At 36.8% G+C, this 19,618-nt stretch overlaps 1 protein-coding gene across 3 annotated transcripts in view; it reads right to left on the reverse strand.

Annotated features, from left to right (window-relative positions):
• The window catches only part of LOC133104858 (E3 ubiquitin-protein ligase RNF103), a 115,132-nt gene that overhangs the window by 83,753 nt on the left and 11,761 nt on the right, over positions 1–19,618 (reverse strand). For 2 of the 3 annotated variants that reach the window (XM_061210714.1, XM_061210715.1), the window contains exons 3-4: positions 19,072–19,187; positions 11,712–13,678 (exon numbers count right to left, since the gene is read on the reverse strand). The exons of the other annotated variant lie outside the window; for it this stretch is intronic. In XM_061210714.1, the coding sequence (XP_061066697.1) occupies positions 12,103–13,678; positions 19,072–19,187 (1,692 nt within the window). In that variant the 3' untranslated portion in view covers positions 11,712–12,102. Of the gene's footprint in view, positions 1–11,711; positions 13,679–19,071; positions 19,188–19,618 lie in introns of those variants that run through there. 3 annotated transcript variants of the gene reach the window in all.

Here is a 19,618-nt window from a genome sequence, read left to right on the forward strand (position 1 = left end):
TGTGGAATCCAAAAAATACAACAAACTAGTGAATATAGCAAAAAAGAAACAGACTCAGAGATATAGAGAACTAGTGGTTACCAGTGTGGAGAGGGAAGTGGGGAGGGGCATTATAAGGGCAGAGGATTAAGAAGTACAAACTATTATGTATAAAATAAGGTACAAGGATATATTGTATAACACAAGGAATATAGCCAATATTTTATAATAACTATTAATGGAGAATAAAATTGTGAATCATTATATTGTACACCTGTAACTTATATAATACTGTACATCAACTATACTTCAATTTTTTAAAATTTGCAAAGAAAAATCAAATCACTATGTTGTACACCATGAATTCTCATAGTGTTGTAGGACAATTACACTTCAAAAACAAACAAAGAAAGAAACTCATAGAAAAAGAGATCCAGAGGCAGGATGTGGGGGGAAGAGGGAATTGGATGTAGGTACTCAAAAGGTACAAACTTCCAGTTAAAAATAAATACTAGGGATGTAATGTACAACATGATAAATACAACTGACACTGTTCTGTTATATATGAAAGTAGTTAAGAGAGTAAATGTTAAGAGTTCTTATCACAAGGAAAAACATTTTTCTCTATTTCTTTAATTTTGTGTCTCTATGTGATGATGGATGTTCACTAAATTTATTGTGGCAATCATTCCATGACGTATAAATGTCAAATCATTATGCTGTACACCTTAGACTTCTATAGCGCTGTATGTCAATTATATCTCAATTGAAGTGGAAGAAAAAAGAATGGTTAATATTAAAAACACTGACAATATCAAGTGTTGGAAAATAATATGGAGCAATGAGGATTCTTATACACTGCTGATTAGAGTGTACAACTAGTTTGGAAAATTCTTTACCAGGATCTACTAAAGCTAAACATATATAAACCTTATGTTATAGCAATTCCTTCCTTTGTTATATACTCAACGTAAGTGTTCATGTCCATCAAAAGACATGTATAATAATATTCAAAGCAGATTTATTCATAACAGCAAAAACTGGAAACAAATGTCCGTCAGCAAATGAATACATAAATTATGGTATATTTATACAATAGCATACTAATTAGCAATACAAAAAATGAACTATAGGGGCTTCCCTGGTGGCGCAGTGGTTGAGAATCTGCCTGCCAATGCAGGGGACGCGGGTTCGAGCCCTGGTCTGGGAAGATCCCACATGCCGCGGAGCAACTAGGCCCGTGAGCCACAATTACTGAGCCTGCGCGTCTGGAGCCTGTGCTCCGCAACAAGAGAGGCCGCGATAGTGAGAGGCCCGCGCACCGCGATGAAGAGTGGCCCCCGCTTGCCACAACTAGAGAAAGCCCTCGCACAGAAACGAAGACCCAACACAGCCATAAATAAATAAATAAATAAATAAATAAAATTTAAAAAAAGAAAAAAAAATGAACTATATATACGTGCAACATCATGGTTAAATCTCACTGTGCTTTGCTGGGATCAAGCTCTCTGCATTGCAGTCAGGAAATTGCTCTCTGCAGTGAGCTGGGTAATTGTGGGGTGTACCCTGTTAGTTGCCCTTCTCTCAGGGATCTCGGTCTTGTGCTGCCTACTGTCCACTGCCTGAAAGCAATTGCTCATATATTTTTGTCTGGTTTTACAGTTATGGCAAGAAGACCAGTCTAGTACCAGTTACTCCAACATGGCCAGAAGTAGAAGTCCTGAGTCATTATTAAGCAATAGTATCAGGACTTCCCTGGTGGTCCAGTAGATAAAACTCCGTACTCCCAATGCAGGGGGCCCGGGTTCAATCCCTGGTCAGGGAACTAGATCCCGCATGCATGCCACAACTAAGAGTCCACATGCCACAACTAAGAGTCCCACATGCCGCAACTAAAGATCCCACATGCCACAACAAAGATCCAGCATGCCACAACTAAGACCCAGCACAGCCTAAATAAATAAATAAATAAAAATTAAACTGTTTAAAAAAAAAGAAACAGTATGAATTGCACTCAGGAAAATTGGATGTAGGGATGGAGGAAAAATGACTAGGTAACCTCAGGAGACTTTACTCATACTGGAACCATAGACACAGGATATTTAGGTGAAAGGATGATTAGTAAATATTTGATATGGTATGATTGAGATGCTGTAATAGTTAAAGGCTAATCTGCTATAACAGAGAGACCCCAAAATGCAATGATTTAAATATTAAGTGTATTTGTTTGTGGAATAGTCTAGTACTCTCCATAGTCAGGTAGCTCTGCTCTGTGAGATCATGCAGGGACCCAGGCTGGTGAGGCAGCTCTGTGCACTGGTCACACCTAACTTTCAAGGCTGCATTAGTCATCACCATATCTGGCAAGCTGGATGCAGAAGAGATAGTGATAATACACATACCCAGTGTTTTAAGTCAAGATCCAGAAGTGGCATGCATCACTTTGCTTACATTGTATTGACAAGAATTAGTCACACTGGTCACACCTAACCACAACGTGAACTGAGAAATATAGTTGATAGCTGGATATTTGTTCAGCTAAAATGCTAGTATAATGGAAGAATGGGAGAATAGGTTGGTGACAGGGTGTGAGGCGGCCACAATCAGCAAGTGTGCCATGGATGTTGTGGACCCTCCAAGTGAAATGCTCAGAAGATAGCTCTATATAGAGGTCTGGTATTGGACAGTGTTCTCAACTGGAAATGGACTCAGAAGCCATCAGCACATAAGTGGGAGTCAAGGACATGAATATTGATGAAATCACCCAAATGACTTGAGAACGGGAACAGAACTCTGAAGGAGGAAGGGAGGAAGGAGATCCCAGGAAGGAAATTACGAGGGAAGGGTCGGAGAAGTAGGAGGAAAACTAGGTAGTTTCAGAGAAGCCTAAGGGAAAGGAATTTCAAGAAGGGAGTGGTCAATAGAGTCACCATATGCAGAGAACGCAGATAATATAAGTACAAAAATACATTCATTGGATTTTATTATTAATTCAACTGGAATTAATCCAATCAATATATGAAGAATAAACAAATGAATGTTGAATGAGGTAATAAAGGCCCAGAGGATTAATAATGGAAACAAAAGGACAGATTAGGGCAGTAGAAAAGGGTGATTTTCAGTAGGGATATAGTTGAAACACGATTGGTTGTGAGGTGACAATTGTTGAAGTTGGGCATATGGGAATTTATTATATTAACCTCTTTACTTTTGTGTACGGTTAAAATTTTCCAAGGGAAAAAAAATGGTTTTAAAAAATCCCTCCTTTCCCCTAAAAGGAAAGCTACAGACAGGGAGAAAATATCTGCAATATACATATTTGACAAAGGACTTATATACAAAATGTGTAAAGAACTCCTATAATTCAACAAGAAAAGAGAGCAACCCAATAGAAAAATAGGCAAAAGGTTTGAAAAAGGACTTCACAAAAGAGGTAATACAAATGGCCAATAAACATATGGCAAGGGTCTCAGTCTCATTTGTCATTGGAGAAATGCAAACTAAAACCACAGAGATATCTCTATATGCCCAGCAGAATTACAAGAATGAAAAAAAAAAATTATACCATCGAATTTTAGCAAGAATGTGGAACAACTGTGAGTCTCATATAGTGCTGAGCAGGGTGTAAATTGGTATAACCACTTTAGAAAATGGTCAGTGTTTACCCAAACCGAACATAGGCATACACAATAACCCAGAAATTTCACCCTCAACAGAAATGTGACCCAAAGTCATATACAAGAATGTTCATAGCAGCACTATTTGTAATTGCCAAAGACTGGAAATAAGCTAAATGTCCACCATAATAGAATGGATAAATTGTGGTATGTTCATACAATACTATGCAGTAATGAATATGAACAAACGACTGCTCCATACAATAGAGATGAACCTTACGAACATAATTTTAAATGAGAGGAACTATACACAAAATACTACATACTATATGGTTCCACTTATATAACATTCAAAAAGAAGCAAAACTAATCTGTGATTTTAGAAGTTATCATAGAGATTACATCTGGGGAGGATGGTGGAAGTAGTGACTAAGAAGGAACCAGGGGAGGTTTCTGGGATGTGGCAATTGCTCTGTTTCTTGATCTGGGTGATGGGTTACAAGTGTGTGTTGAGTTTGTGATAAATTAATAATCTTCACATTTAATATTTATATACTTTTATGGAGATATATTGCCCTTCAGTAAAAACTTTAATTAAAGGGGAAAAAAGAATGTATTTTCCCTAGATGGCTGAAAATGGTTAAAGAAGGAACAGATGGGGAAGGTACTGTCCATTTGTTCCATCCTTTTCTTGTCCTACTCCTCTCCTTTTTAGCTGATTAATACATGTTACAAGGCATCAAAAGCCTTTCCCAATTCCCACCTATGGTTCACCCTATAGGAATATTATTTCAGAAAACACTAGTACTGCACTCAGGCTATGGAATAATTCTCAGATAAATAAGCAGCTTGTAGTTAACACCACATATTCCTAGACTAAAAACTCTAAGCTGCTTGAAGAAACTGGAGGTCTCTTGATTACCAGATTCTAAATAAAACACATATATTGTCCCAGAATGGGTTAATTAGATACATTCCTCCTTAGAATTAAAGGAATGTAACTGAATGAATTATTGTAGTCTTTTTGTTAGCCCTTAGAAAACTTTTGAAATTGTAAAGGAGCCTTTCTCCAATCTCTGAATAACCCAGTCTGGTGCATATTATACCATAAACTGTCTTTTGCTTTGGTTATGTTACCTCTCATCCTCTCCATAGCCATGAAAATATAGCCGAGTCTGTAAGTCTGCCCTCAGTCAGTAACAGCAGAGAATATGCTTGGCTGAAAGCTGCTCTCATGTCTCCTGATCCCTGTTTTGGAGATATTTGGGGTAAGGGAATGAGTTTGGTGGTAAACTCTTGAGGATGGTCTTTAATACCTTATAGTTCACAGGTTTCTCTCCGAATAAAAATCCTGGTTAAATATATGCCATTTTGATGAATAAATGTAAATAGCATGACATATTTCAGAGCAAGTAGGTTATATCAGGACTAGTTTTTTCAACAGATGAACTCCTGATTCATTTTCCTTCCCAAAGATGGTGACATGGGAAGTGTCCAGCCACCTGTCCAAATCTGGGCTTTCAGCACCTGCTGTCACTCTATTGCCAGTTAACTGCATGTTCTTCTGTGGATCCTGGCAGGTAGACTGTTTACAGATTCTTGCAAATGTAGCGTGTCTTTTGTTAAATGATGAGTGTGCCAATTCATTCACAACAGGGACATCAACAATCTAAATTAAGGCAGAAGATTGGACAAAAGGGCCTTCACATTTGCTTCTGACACTCAGATTCTATTATTTTAAACAATAAAACTATAAGAACCCTCTCTCATCAAAGAAAAACCACTAAGTGCTATTAAAGCAAAGCATTATACATTAAGATTGGTCACAATCCACCATGTTCAATACTAACAAGTAACTTGAATAATACTGTCTTAAAAGCCCAAGATATTGCTGTGTTCGGCATTTTAAGTGATGTCTCCTATCCAAGCCTCTGGCAACGAAGCTGGGAGTCAGCTTGAGGCATTTTGTTCCAGAAACCTATTGTTTTAGCCACATGGCTCAGGAAATTAGTAAAACTAAATGGAGAGCATTTAAACAATAAAACAAAAGGGGCCCTGAAAATATCAGAGTTCTAACTTCCCTTTTCCCGTGTCTGAAACCCTACTACTTTGTCTTTGCGAAAGGACCTCCTAAAACTCCAAATTAGTTACCCTTACGGAAACACGTCACCAGATGCTTTATCAACAAATAGATGTTCTCAAAGTACATTCCCCAATGAAAAAAGCTTGTAGAATTTTACTAACAGTAGCAACACTGACTAAATATACACTGTATGTGAAAGTCATTTTTCTATTATACAACTGATTGCATGGTTTATGGAAAAACTGGTTAAGACTATTAGTCATTAACCTTTTATAAGGGAGCCAAGGAATGAGATTTCTGTCTTTCCTACCCCATCCCCCTAAATGAGTTTTCCAGGAAATGGAAACTTTTCCCTTTGTTGAAACATTCTAAAGTTAACTATTTTGAGTATCATAAAATGAATTTTCCTGACTTCTTGTGCAAATAGTACTGGTAAATGTTTTTCTTGATGACATAGTCACTGTCGGCAAGAGAGTGATATCCTCTCAGGAAATTATCTGCCACTGTACCACAAGTGACTGTTTTTTGTTTTGGTGTTTTATTTCTTTTTTTCTTAATATATTCTACCCCTTACTATAATACTATTGTAACTATGACTTGCCAGGCCTGCCTCTAGCAGGCTCCACCCCTACCCCTACTCCATAGTCTCTCTATATGTAGCCTCTATTCTATTGACTGGGAAGCTAGATCACCGAGCTCATTCAAATTCTATGTAAAGAATAAATTCTCTCTGAGTAAGCATCTGCACGGCTCTTCATTCATTCAGTAGATGCTTATAAGAAAACGCTAAGTGTTCATCAGTGGTTGAATGGATCAAGATGCGGTGTATATTGAATATATATATACACACACACGTATACGCACACCTATATACACACACACACACACACACACAATGGAACATTATTTAGCCATGAGAAAAAATGAAATCCTGCTAATTGTGAAAACATGGATCTTGAGGGCATTATGCTAAGTAAGATAAGTCAGATAGAGAAATACGTGTATCACTTACATGTTGAATCCAAAAAAGCCAAACTCACAGAAACAGAAAATAGAATGGTGGTTACCAAGGGCTGGGGGTGGGAGAAATGGGGAGATGTTGGTCAAAGAGTACAAACTTCCAGTTAGAAAATGAATAAGTTTGGGGGATCTTTTGCACAGCATTGTGATTATAGTTAACAATATTGTATTACATATTTGAAAGTTGCTAAGAGAGTAGATCTCAAATGTTCTCACCACAAGAAAAAAAATCATGTAATTGTATGACATGATGGTGTTTGCTAATGCTACTGTGGTAACTGGTGATATATAAATGTATCGAGTCAACACATCCTACACCTTAAACTTACATAATGTTATATGTCAATTATCTCTCAATAAAGTTGAAAATAAATAAACAAAACAAAAAGGAAACACATAGTGCACCCATCTTTTTGGGTGCCTCTGTATTTTTAAGCTCTTTTCTTATTAGGTAAATATGCCACAAATACAGTTAGATATCCTCTATGTCAGTACTAAGAATGAGTTTTAAAACAGACTGTGAATAAATACTCAAGCACCATTTGTTTAACATACAATGTGAAGAGCTTATTATCCCATCATGAGCATAAACCAAGAGAATGTGAAAAACAAGTAAGCAATTTAGCACCAGAGTAAAGGCGAATATAATTTTGACAAAAGTCAGTTTCCTATAGTTATACTTTCTACAAATGCACTTATTTTTAAATGAAAATATGGTAGAAAGAATCCTGAACAAGATAGGTAGATAGACTCTTACCCACAGGTTACAAAGAGGGCACCACCACCAGCTTTGACTGCTTGACACATTGTTTTAAAAAAATATCCGAATACCGTTAGGTGGAGTATATACAGTTGCCCCACTGCTCCCTACTCAAAGTCTGTTTCCATGGGCCCTGACATAGTCATATCTTTAACTACGGTGGCTGTCCTGAGTTCTGATCATTTATTAAGTGGGAATTCCTTCTGTTCTACCTGTTGCATAGGGATATTAGAGAGTATTAGAAAGTAAAGTGATCTACTGTGTACAAAACAATGAAAACCTTTGGTGAGAAGATGGTACAAAAAATTAAACAAAGAGATTGCCTAAATTGATAAATCAATGTACTCATATTACTGACAACAAAGAACAAGAACAGAATGATTAAAACACAGATGATTCAACAATAACATTTAAACAATTAAATCCATTTTTTCTTCTCTAAATTTTTAATCAGATCCAGTAGCAAAAAGGACTCAACACTTCTCTCTGTACCTTTCGTCCCTTTGGTAGAGTTTTAAGGAATAATAAAATGGCCAAGGGGGAAAATGAGGGAGCAAGGAGAAAGATTACATGAATATTCTTCCAGGCTCCCACATAATCTAAAGAAGAGATTATTTTAAAAAGTATGTGACTGCAGGAAAAAAATTAAGATTTTTTTTCTTGGAGAAGGCCATAAATATCGATATCTTCATCACTATTAATGGGTACTAAAAATATAATCTCTTCTGTTTTATCTTTTCCACCTATACTAGATGGGGAGTAAAATGTTTGGTAAAGGGTAAAATTAGAAAATATTTTAAAAATTCAAGCAAACAATTATTTATTATCTACTCTGGGTCTAATGTGTTAAAGACATAACAGTAGATTATAACATTACTCCTGCCCTCAGGGAGCTTATCATCCTTAAAGAAAGGAAAGACTTACATAAGAAATAATTAGAGAAGACAGAAGAAAAAACTCTTGAGCAGAACACAATTACGCATCCCACTATTACAGTTAACCAGAGTTCAGTAACTAGAAAGCCCACATACTTGGAATCTTTAGTTAATTAAATTCACTAGGTTGCTCTAAGGATTCAAACGTTCTTTTTAAACACAGTTAAAGTTTAGAGTCTGTCAACCTTGAATATTTCCTTCAATTCTCTGCCTCCAGGAAAATCTGACAGAAGTATTGTTTGCTATGCTTAACAATTAAGGGATGAGTCAAGCTTCCCTGGAGACCTGAACCTCTAGCAATTATTTCCTCCCTGACCTCACTGTAGTATTTTTATTGCATGTCTAACATTCAAAAGGTATTATCTCTATTTTATGCCATGCATGTTGATATATTTAATGAATAAAGCACAGTTCCTACCTTAAAGGAATTCACCTGAAAAAGATACATGCATAGTTTTAATACAATGCAGCTATGTAGGACAGGCATGTACAAGGTATCACTGGGATATAAGGAGGACACATATCAAGAAAGGTCAAGGAGCAATGGGGTTGCTCCATTATTGGTGATGCTAAGTTTGATCACTTGAGTAGGGTGACTACCACCTAAGCTTTCACTGTAAAGATATCTGCGTCTCTTTATAAGCTTGGTGGGGAAAGAAAAGATGGGTAGGAGGTGTAGAATTTCTGGAGAAAGTGGGATCTAGCCAGACAAAGCGGAGAAGAGGGGTGAAAACACTAGGCAGATGGGACAGCAAAGCAGCAAGCTGAGAAAAACCAGAGCATGGGCCTGAAGAGACAGGCAGTACAGTGTGTCACGAAGGGTCCAAGAGGTGGGCCAGGAACAGACTATGAAGGGCCTTGTAGGAGACTGGTTTATCTTCAGGGCTAGTACTATATTGCAAAAAGATGACAACTTGCTGAAGGCTCTGATGGTAACATTTTTTTTTTAGCAATAAAGTATTATTTAAATTAAGGTATGTACATTGTTTTCTTAGACATGCTATTGCATACTTAATAGACTACAGTATAGTGTAAACATAACTTTTATGTGTACTGGGAAAACAAATAATTCCTGTGACTGGCTTCATTGCGCTATTTGCTTTATTGCGGTGGACTGGTACCAAACCTGCAACATTTCCAAGATATGCCTGTAGTCTCCAAAGTGCAGTGTGCCCCGGGACACTGGAGGAGAAATTTTAATTACCTTTTAAAGTATCTAGACTTGGTGTACATTTCATAATGGACAATATTACATGTATGAATTGAAATCAGGACCATAAGAGGAGGACTGGAGGTCAGGAAGAGAGAAGGAAAAGCTGCTTTGAGACTTACTAGTTACTTAAGAGCATCTAGGAAGAGTTGTTCAACAGACAGCTGTACATGAAACTGAGGATCTGGGGAGAGGCCTTTGCCTGGACACGTCGATTTGGGACATCTGCTGAAAATACGAGAAAAGAGCAGTGGAACGATGGCAGAACTCTGAGAAACACGGTAACATGATTACTTTTTTTTTTGAAAGGAAAATTAGAGCACAAGGAGTAGTGTTTGTACTCGTTTAAAATTTTTAAAAGCTCTCAAATATTAATACAAAGTAAGTGACTGCTGGTCCTTACTATTCCCATTACTGTGTGAAAATGAGGCTCAGTGTATCATGAAGAGAAAAAAATGTTTCTGCTAGTAATCCAGCAGCAATTCAGAAGGAGAAAATTTAATTTTCTTACCATTTTGAGGGGCAGTCAGTAAAGGGTTTTAAAGTCCCCCATGAAACCTGGACCCTTCGAAGAAATAACTGATTACAGGGTTGGGCCAGGAAAAATACAAAGTGAGCCTGGAATACCTTGTGTCAAAAGGCAAAGAAGTGTTTCAAGATCACAAAGGGATGTAAATAGGACGTAAGAGCTGGCTTAGAAGGGCTCCCACTTACCAAATTTGGGATGATTTGAGCATCAAGAAGAATAATGAATTTTAACACACTGAATATAAAAAGAATCTGGGTCTATACTGATATTTCAAAGCACAAGATGAAAAAATGGAAAGTTCTTCTTTCACACACAAAAAATGCCACTTAATAAATGTAGAATGAAGGATAGAATTTAAAAATCTCCAAGTCACGACTCCTATTTAATAACTGATTCAGGCTAATAATCATCAGCAGATGTTAAAACCATTGGGTTAAAGGTTGTTGAAGAACGGGATACTCACGTGGCCTCACAGGTTCCTTCTTACTTATCAAGTGGAAAGTACCTTACATTGCAAAGATAAGACAGATACTATCTTAGCCAAGTTTAGCATCACCAACAATGGGATGAACTGACATCACGTGCCTTCTGATGTCATACAAACGGGAAATACATATCATCTAGGCAATATTGTTTACTTTAAATCTAATCATGAAGAAACACTCAGACAAATCCAGAAATGTGGAACATTCCATAAGCCAGCTAGCCTGTACTCTTCAAAAATGTCAGAAAAGACTTTTTAAAAAAAAAAAGGGGGCAGGGGAACTGCTCTAGAGAAAAGAATGAAACAAAGTAGACTAAACCCAATCATAAACTTTGTCTGAGTTCCCAATAAAAACAAAACAGAAACATATAAAGATATAGAATATTTTGGGAGCAACTGGGAAGTATGAATTGTATATTAGATATTATTAAATCAATGTTAAATTTCCTGGGTGTGATAATGGTGTGGTGGTTATATAAAAAATGTCCTTGTTCTTAGGAGTTACATGGTGATACATTTTAGTGGCAAAGAAGCATCATGATGACTGAAATTTACTTTCAAAGGGATCAGCAAAAAAAAGAAAAAAAAGAGAGAAAGGAAAAAAAGATTATAGACATAGAGAGAGGAGATAAAGCAAATATAACAAAATGTAAACACCTGGTGAATTAGATAGAGAAATGAATGTTCATTGTACTATGTTTCCAACTTTTCTATAGTTAAAAGTTTTTTCAAAATAAAAAGTCAGGAAAAATATATAAAGTAATCTATGTGTGGCCAATATGCTATAGTTGATTTTATTTACATGAATATACTCATAAATGATTTAATACTTTAAAAAAGCCCACCATGAAATTCCTTCCCATCAAAGCTAACCAAGGTGGACTAACATCACCTCTGGCTAGTGTCAGCAACATAATTTGTCTTGTTTTTTCCCCCACATGAGTCAAGAATCATATTTGACTTACCTGTGAAATTAACAAACCAGCAAAACACTTATAGCACTCAGCCACCTTATCAAAAACAATTTTAAAAAAGCTGTAATCTTCTGGTTTTAAAATAATTTATTTCATAGGTCTGTTTTAATTTCATGTCTCAGAGCATACATTATTTAACCAAGAGGTGCTAGACACAGATTGTAAAAAGGGAGGAAACATTTAGGATAAGAAACCGCCTCAATTCCATTAGAATTTGATCCTACCTTGTAAAGTCTTGCTAGGATAAATTTCTATCATACTTCTTTTGTGCTTACAAAAAAACATTAACTTCTGAATTTCCAATGTTGTAAATAAAAATTTTTACATTTAAGTATGCATTCATATTGACACACAAGGCAACCAAATAATTGTCATCAACATTAGCAAAATGCATATTTCCTGTCACTGCACTAACATTAAACTAAACGTCAAACCACAAAAACATTGTGACTAACATTAAAAAGGCAAGCTGTAAGATACGCAAAGCTTATAAAGGACAAATTGCACATGGTTAAGATGGGACATCATTTGACAAGGGCTGGTGTTGTGCATATGGCTGCTTTTTTTTATAAGAAGGCCACCGGCAAACAGGGCAACAGTGTCGGCCCCCAGCCAACCACATCACAATGCAATTCTGATGGAACACATGACCACAAGGCAACCCCATTAGCAAACATCCATTTTCAAAATTCTCTAGGCAAACAACACATTCGGTACAGTGCAGCATATCAGCAGGCCAAGTTAACCAATCAGGTTCCATGTCTTCATTAGTGCTGTATGATCCATATGACCGCCGCTTCCTTTCATAAGGGCTGGTCTGACAATACTTATTGGCACATGAACCAGCCTCAGCATCACAGTGACTTGCTCTTCCTGGAGAATTGTGAAACACGGTTTGTTTATCCTCAAATGCTTCCTTCTCACTGCTAAAAGTGTCTGTGCTCTCACTGTCTGAGTCATTTTCAATATCTTGAGAACCTTCCAACATCTCCTCTTCAGACTGGACTCCAAGACATTTAAATCGCCACACTGGCAAGTTTTTTATATAATCAGTTGGTATCAGAGGGTGAAGCCAAAGGTCAGGGAAAGCTAATCGCTCCAAGAACAAGTCAGGGTCTTCGTCCCAATCAGATTCTACAGGAACGTTCTGAAAAGAAGCAATCGGGTGGAAGAGGTAGCTGGTGTACCAGTCCCACAGACTTGATAACCACTCTAAGTTATTGGCATTGACTTCATCATTGTTGCTGTTGCGCCGTCTCTTCTTCTCAAAGTAATCGACTAGTAAACCATGTCCAAGGTATGTACTAAGAAACAAGGCTGGGTGTGAAGAATAAAACATCCAGTCTGCCCTGACCCATGAAGCCAGCGTGGTTGTATTGGAATATCTCAACAATTTTAAGCTGTACTCATAAAAGCTATCTAAGTAAGGGAGCTGTAAAAAGCCCAACACAGGTAGCCAGGAAATAATTAATAGAGAATTATATGTCCCTAAAGTGCTTATGAGAACCACAAATCGTTTTATGGTAGCTCCTTGTGTGATAAATAAGTCCATCCAAGCCATAAGATTAACTAGAACCAAGCTCAAAACAAACAAATCATTTACTTCAGGTTGTAATGAGCGCAAAAATGAGTCCATGGCCTGAAGGGATATAAATTCGCCTGTGTGGTTTCCATACCTGTAAATTCCTTCAGGAGTTCTAAGTATGTATGATGGCATGTTATATACACCAATATCTGTCATATAACTCTTATTGTCCCAATTTTCCACATTTACAAAAATAAACTCAACTCTTCCAGTAAACTTTATGCTTAGTGCAGAGAAGAAAGCTGGGGGCTGGTCAAGGTTTGCAAATAGGTATATTTTTACCCAGTATTGATCACTTTTGTTCCATTCTTCTTTCAAACGTTCAGCATTATAAATGGTTTTGATCCGTGAAGCTGCATGAGCAGTTATCCACTTAAAAATGTGCTCTACTTCAATCTTGCGCCCGCTGTATTCTTTAAGCATGACTTTCCCTTTAGAAGTACTTGTTTGTGGAACAGACATAATGAGTGTGGATCGCACCCAGCCTCTTCTCCTGCAGTATCTATAAGAGAGGAGACTGTAAGTAAATAGCTAGGCCGCCAGATGAGCTAGCTTGCTTATCTTCACTGCTGTGCCAACAGTTTGTCTTTTCCCTGATACATTTCCTTAGCACTTGAAAGATACCCTCTCCCCAAAAACAAATTACCTGTAAACAATCAAAAGTAGTACCAATACCTGGCAGTTGTATAAGAGGAAAAGCAAGCTCTCTTTTTATATTTTTCGTTTGTATCTCTATGTTTCTTTTCTTTCTCTCTTTTCTTTCTTTCTTTTTTTTTTTTTAAAGAAAAGTGTAGCTTGAAAAGCCTTAGAGCCAAGAGAATCGGCAAGTACTTCCAGCATCTACTATGAAACTACTAATGCATTATGTGCTAATAAGATCCTAAAGATAATAGGAAAATAATTCCTGTTCACAAAGAATTTAAAATCCTATTAAGGAGACAAAAGTATAAAACTGTATATATTCTATTACTAAATAATGTAAAGGAAGTTAAAAAAAAAAGGGAGTATCACTGGGAGTTTGGGCTGGTGAAGATTTCATGAAAAGTTTGGGAATTAAACTAGCTTTCGAAGGATGGTTAGATTAGGTGGGCAAAGAAGAGAGAAGGAAATAGATTATCTTATATGCTGAGTTCCTGACTTGAATGCCAAGCTCCTGAGGGTAGGAGCCATGCTGTACCCACTTATTAACCCAAGCACCGGCCACAATGCCTGACACCCACAAGCACTGTCATAAAGTAATCTGCACGAAAGCTCACCTAGAAAAGAGCAAGTCCTATATTTTTCTGTACTCTCTCATCTCTTTAATGAGGACCATGAAGAGGGGTATTTGGAGAGATAATCAGAGAAACAATTTCCTTTAAAAAAAAAAAAGTTTTTTTCTAAAAACCTACCATGTGGAGTTTTACAATATATAAATTTACCTCAGTAAAGTTGGAAAAAAGAAAATCTACCATGTGGATACATTTTGTTCACTACAGATTTGTAAGTGGATGGTAATAAATGTTTAATTTTTAATTTTGCTATTCAGAATACTGATGTAAAAATCATAAATGTTATGCTTTACTTAGAAAGTATGGATTATATTTTATTAAATTAAATAAGCATATTATACATTTATATGATCAGATTAAGATAGAAGTCTTGACGTACATGGCATATGGTTTTATGATGATAATACAATTAATTTTATCTCAGGAATTTCGTGATATAGTTTAAGATAAGTGAAGACAACATGTTATGTCACAAAGACAAGGTTAGTAACGACTCTGGGAAACTATCTGGGTGACTCAGGATCAGAGACTACGACTCAGCTTCTTGTTGAGTTGATTTACTTCCTTATCAAGATAGATACCATTAATGTCAATATTGCTTTAATTGAAACGGGTTAAGAATTATATACTCCTACAAAATAAAATATCTTCTATTCTGTAACAGTGTATTTGTCCAATGCAAAATAATAGTTCATTGACATGAATGCTATTTCCACCACCCTCCCCCCAAAACAAGTCAACTACATATAGATAGTTGCCTTATTCACATCTTAAATATGTAACTAGCTTTACTTTTTTAATTGCATAGGATACTTGTGATGACACATTTCTACTCTTGGCCATTCTGTTCATCTTTCTATAACCACCTCAGAGAATATTTGGCTTCTGATTTGTGTCATAAATTAAATGACAGTCTTTCAAACAGAAAATTTTACTGTGTAAAACAAGCAAAGTCTTATCTTAGTGCATGCATTTATTCATGGAAGAAAACAAATGTACTATGTACTTTCTTTTCAGTTCTGAACTAAGTGACAGTTTTAAGGTTTATCATTTCCCAAGAATTTAAGAGTACCCAGGACAATAAAATTTTGTATGTCATCATATATCTTTCAAATTAAATCATGTTTTCCAGACTTGAAATCCAACACACAAATAAAGTATACCATATTAATTTTAAAACCCCACTGTCAGACAGAAAAGACTAATGTTCATATCAATATAAAAACTTTTCACTGCCAATTTAAAAAACCTTTTTAAAGGTCTGAGTAAGTTCAATGATGACACCATGAAAATATCCTCTAGTTCTTAAAAGTAAACCTTTTGAGATCTCTTAGAGAATTTGAAGACTAAAACTGATAAAAAAAAAACATGGCTAGTGAGTTCTGGCACTCCAGTTTCTGGTAAGGCATACTATATTTAAAAGGAAACCTTGGTATTCTGTTCATAAAATGCTGTTTCTTCAGACAAGGTCATTGGTCTCCTTGGCCTTCCTGTCCTGCTCACCAATCTTCCCTTTACTTTCTTTTCCCTGCTTAGCCCATGGGCACGCATCCCTGATTCTTTCACCATAAGCCCTCCTGGCCCATGTACCACTCAGCTCCTGTAATTCCAGTGCCATCCCACTCTTTACTATCTCTGCCCCACCTCTCCAACCTCCCGATACATATCCCACGTCACTTCCTACTTTCTCCAAAGGTGGGGGGAGAAAAAGAGTAGAGAATAGACCTGACAGGGGAAAGGCCCCTGAGATAGATCACTGGGTTGGGGAATTAGAGGAACTGGGGCCAGGCACGATGGCTGTGTGGGAAAGAAATGAAAACTGCTGCCATGCACAGAGTCAGATACTGTACAGAGTGGGGGTCCTGAATGTTCTTAAGGGGAGCAAAACAGGTCAGGAAAATACTACTACACGATGGGGCCAGCACATCAGAGGAGGCTGTCCTGGAGGCCACGCAAGAGAAGGAACTACAGTCAAAGACAGCAACATAGGCAGCAGCGTAGAAGGTTTTGCTGTTGTTAAAAATCTGAGATCAAGATGATGACTGAATTATTCAACATATTAAAATGCTTGCTTGCTGAATAACACTATTCTCTGCCCAGTTACACCCTGCATTGACATTCTGAACACGCTTTTCTGTTATCTCCCTATTTTGTTCTTCTGTATCTCCATAATCCTCAAAAAAAAAAGAAAAAAAATGACCCTGACTAAGCACAGCATCTATGACAAGAATAGTTCTTACTCTAGTTGGAAGACTTTCCAAATAAAAGGAAACGAACATGACAGTACTGAAACTGATACAAGTAACTCTGCATCAAGATCTTCATCTTTGTGATGAAACTAAGGAAGATGATGTAAAAGTGCTTCTTTAATAACAAAAAATTATAGCTGCAGTCAACAAAAAAGCAAAAAGTTGCTCAAAAAAGGTCTCTTCCATCATAAATAAGAGGTGGGATTATCTGAAGACGAAGATGAAGGATTTAGAGGAAACTTGGAGGTAGATTATATGTATCTCTTCACCGTTCATCAGCTGGTATAAAATCAAAAAGGGCTTTTCAAAAGAAAAGCTAGAAAAATTTGCGCTAAAGTCCACTGGACTCAATTATGACACTTCTGATGCATTTTGCTTTATAAAATTACATTAAAAATAAATTTTAATTTACTATTTCCTTCAGTTTTTCGTGCTGAATAGATCTTCACTTTATGTCGTGCTTAGTTTCATTTTGAATTCTCTATTGTTATTTAAGAACTTATGTTAGACTGAAATATGTGTTTGACCTTTATATTTTTGTACATTTCTTTTTACTTGATATTTTCTAATATATTTATAAGTTAGTGTTTAAAATGTACTGTTTAGTTTATTCATTTAAAAAAATAAGTTCTGAATATTATTCAATAAATCAGTGATCTTAATACTGACTTTGGCATTATCTGAAAAAAAAATCAAAACATCAGAACTATCATTTATTCTGGTATTGCAATCACCAGTGGGAGGGAAAAAGATCTTTCACTTAGACCATCTGGGAATGATGGAATAAGACCAAATGCCATTGTCTTTGGTAAACACAAGACAGAAATAAGAAGGATTTCCTTTTCATAAGAACATGAACACTTACGCTATCTTGGACATTTCAACCAAAGGCATTGGAATATGATCAAGGTTCTGTGGTGAAGATGAAAATGGGAGCTTTGTAGGTAAATGAGGAAACTAAATGTGAGTCAGGAGACACAACAAGTTCCCTTCTTATCCCCAACTTTTAAGGAGTCCTCCTACCACACATCTCAGCCTACACTACAAGTAAGCAAAACAAGGACAGTAAGGAAAATCCAAGCAAACGAAAGCCTGAAGGAGAAGGGCAGGAGAATCTGAGGTGAAGCAGTGGTGGAGGAGGGTTTTCTACAGCGAATGGGTCTCCCATTGAGACCACATATAACGGACATAGGTAAGCCAGGCTATCTACCTACATTAGAAACTACCTAACGTGGGGGCTTCTCCATACATATCATATGCCCCGTCCTCAGCACTGAACAGAACATGCTGTACGTGCTAATCTTTTTTTTTTAAATAAATTTATTTATTTATATTTGGCGTTGGGTCTTTGTTTGCGCGCGGGCTTTTTCTAGTTGCGTTGAGCGGGGGCTACTCATTGTGGTGTGCAGGATTCTCACTGCAGTGGCTTCTCTTGTTGCGGAGCACGGGCTCTAGGCGCGCGGGCTTCCGTAGTTGTGGCACGCGGGCTCAGTAGTTGTGGCTCACAGGCCCTAGAGCCCAGGCTAAGTAGTTGTGGCGCGCGGGCTTAGTTGCTCCGTGGCATGTGGGATCTTCCCGGACCAGGGCTCGAACCTGTGGTCCCCTGCACTGGCAGGCGGATTTTTAACCAGTGTGCCACCAGGGAAGTCCAGCTAATCTTTTATTAAATGTTTGCTGAATGGATAATTAAATGAACGAATGAATTCAAGTCATAACTTGGAGGAACTAGAAATTGAAATAAAACGCATTTCAAAGAAGAAACAATGGAATAATGAAACAAGAAATAATGTGACAGGCTAAATACTGGAGATGATGACAAAAAGTAAAACAAAGATGCCTGCAAAGATTTTTGTCTGAGAAAATGGAAAAAAAAATAGTAAAGGACAGAAAAAGAAAAGGTAGAAAGGGCACATGGTTTACTAAAGAAAAAGATGAATATGAATTTGAACACCAGGTTTAGGGAACAGAGTCTATCTGGGGTACTCGTATGGCAAATGGAAACGAGTGTCAAAATGCAAACTAGAGGTCCAAATTATGAAAGAAGATTTAGATCAGCACAAAGGTGTCACCTAAAGCCATCAATGTACTGAAGTCTCTTTGGGAAGTAAAATTGAAACAAAAAAGACCGAAGACATACTGTAAAGAGTCACCCCCGTTAGAAACAACATAGAAGAACCAGACAAAAAGAGATCTCAGAGAGAAAGTAAATAACTGCCAGTTATCAAAAACTATTAATCAAATACCTGTGTAACTAACAATGTGCTAAACATGCTAATTAACTTTCAGTTTAAACAGGCTTCTAATACCACTGTCTTTATCACATTAAAAAAATTCTGGTCAGAACTCAAATTCTAAGAATTGCCTAATCAACTTACCTGGGGTCACTGGAACAGTTAAACGTGCCTGTACGTATTCCAAATCTTGACACCTTTTTCACCATTTTCTCCCAGTGGATTTTACCCACCAAAGGACTTCTGTCATTTGCTATAACCTATTCCCCCAAAAAGAAAAACAGATACTTTAATCACCTAAAATGGAGTCAAACCAACCATTTACATCTATAACTTTACTTTTTTTGAAAAACATATTCTGTTCCTAGGTCTTGTTTACTATGTCATCATATTATCACTGCAATTCTTGTAAAAGGAGCAACTGTCCAACTGGAAAAGATTTAAAACACTGAATATAGTACATTAAACTCTCACACTCTGTGGTAGTTATGCAGAGGGGGAGTCAAAACCATATTAAAAAGCTAGCCACATTCTCCTCCGTGTGGCTTACCCTCTAGAATTAACTTACACAGGAAGAAAATAGCCCTTGGAGTCATTTCTCTGCTCTGAAAAGAAAATTTTAAATAATCCAAATAAAGCTTACTAAAAATTACCACATGTGGGTTCAATGAGTTCAAATTTCACTTTTTTA

Source organism: Eubalaena glacialis, chromosome 14 (genome assembly GCF_028564815.1).
Source record: "Eubalaena glacialis isolate mEubGla1 chromosome 14, mEubGla1.1.hap2.+ XY, whole genome shotgun sequence".
Taxonomy (NCBI): Eukaryota; Metazoa; Chordata; class Mammalia; order Artiodactyla; family Balaenidae; genus Eubalaena; species Eubalaena glacialis.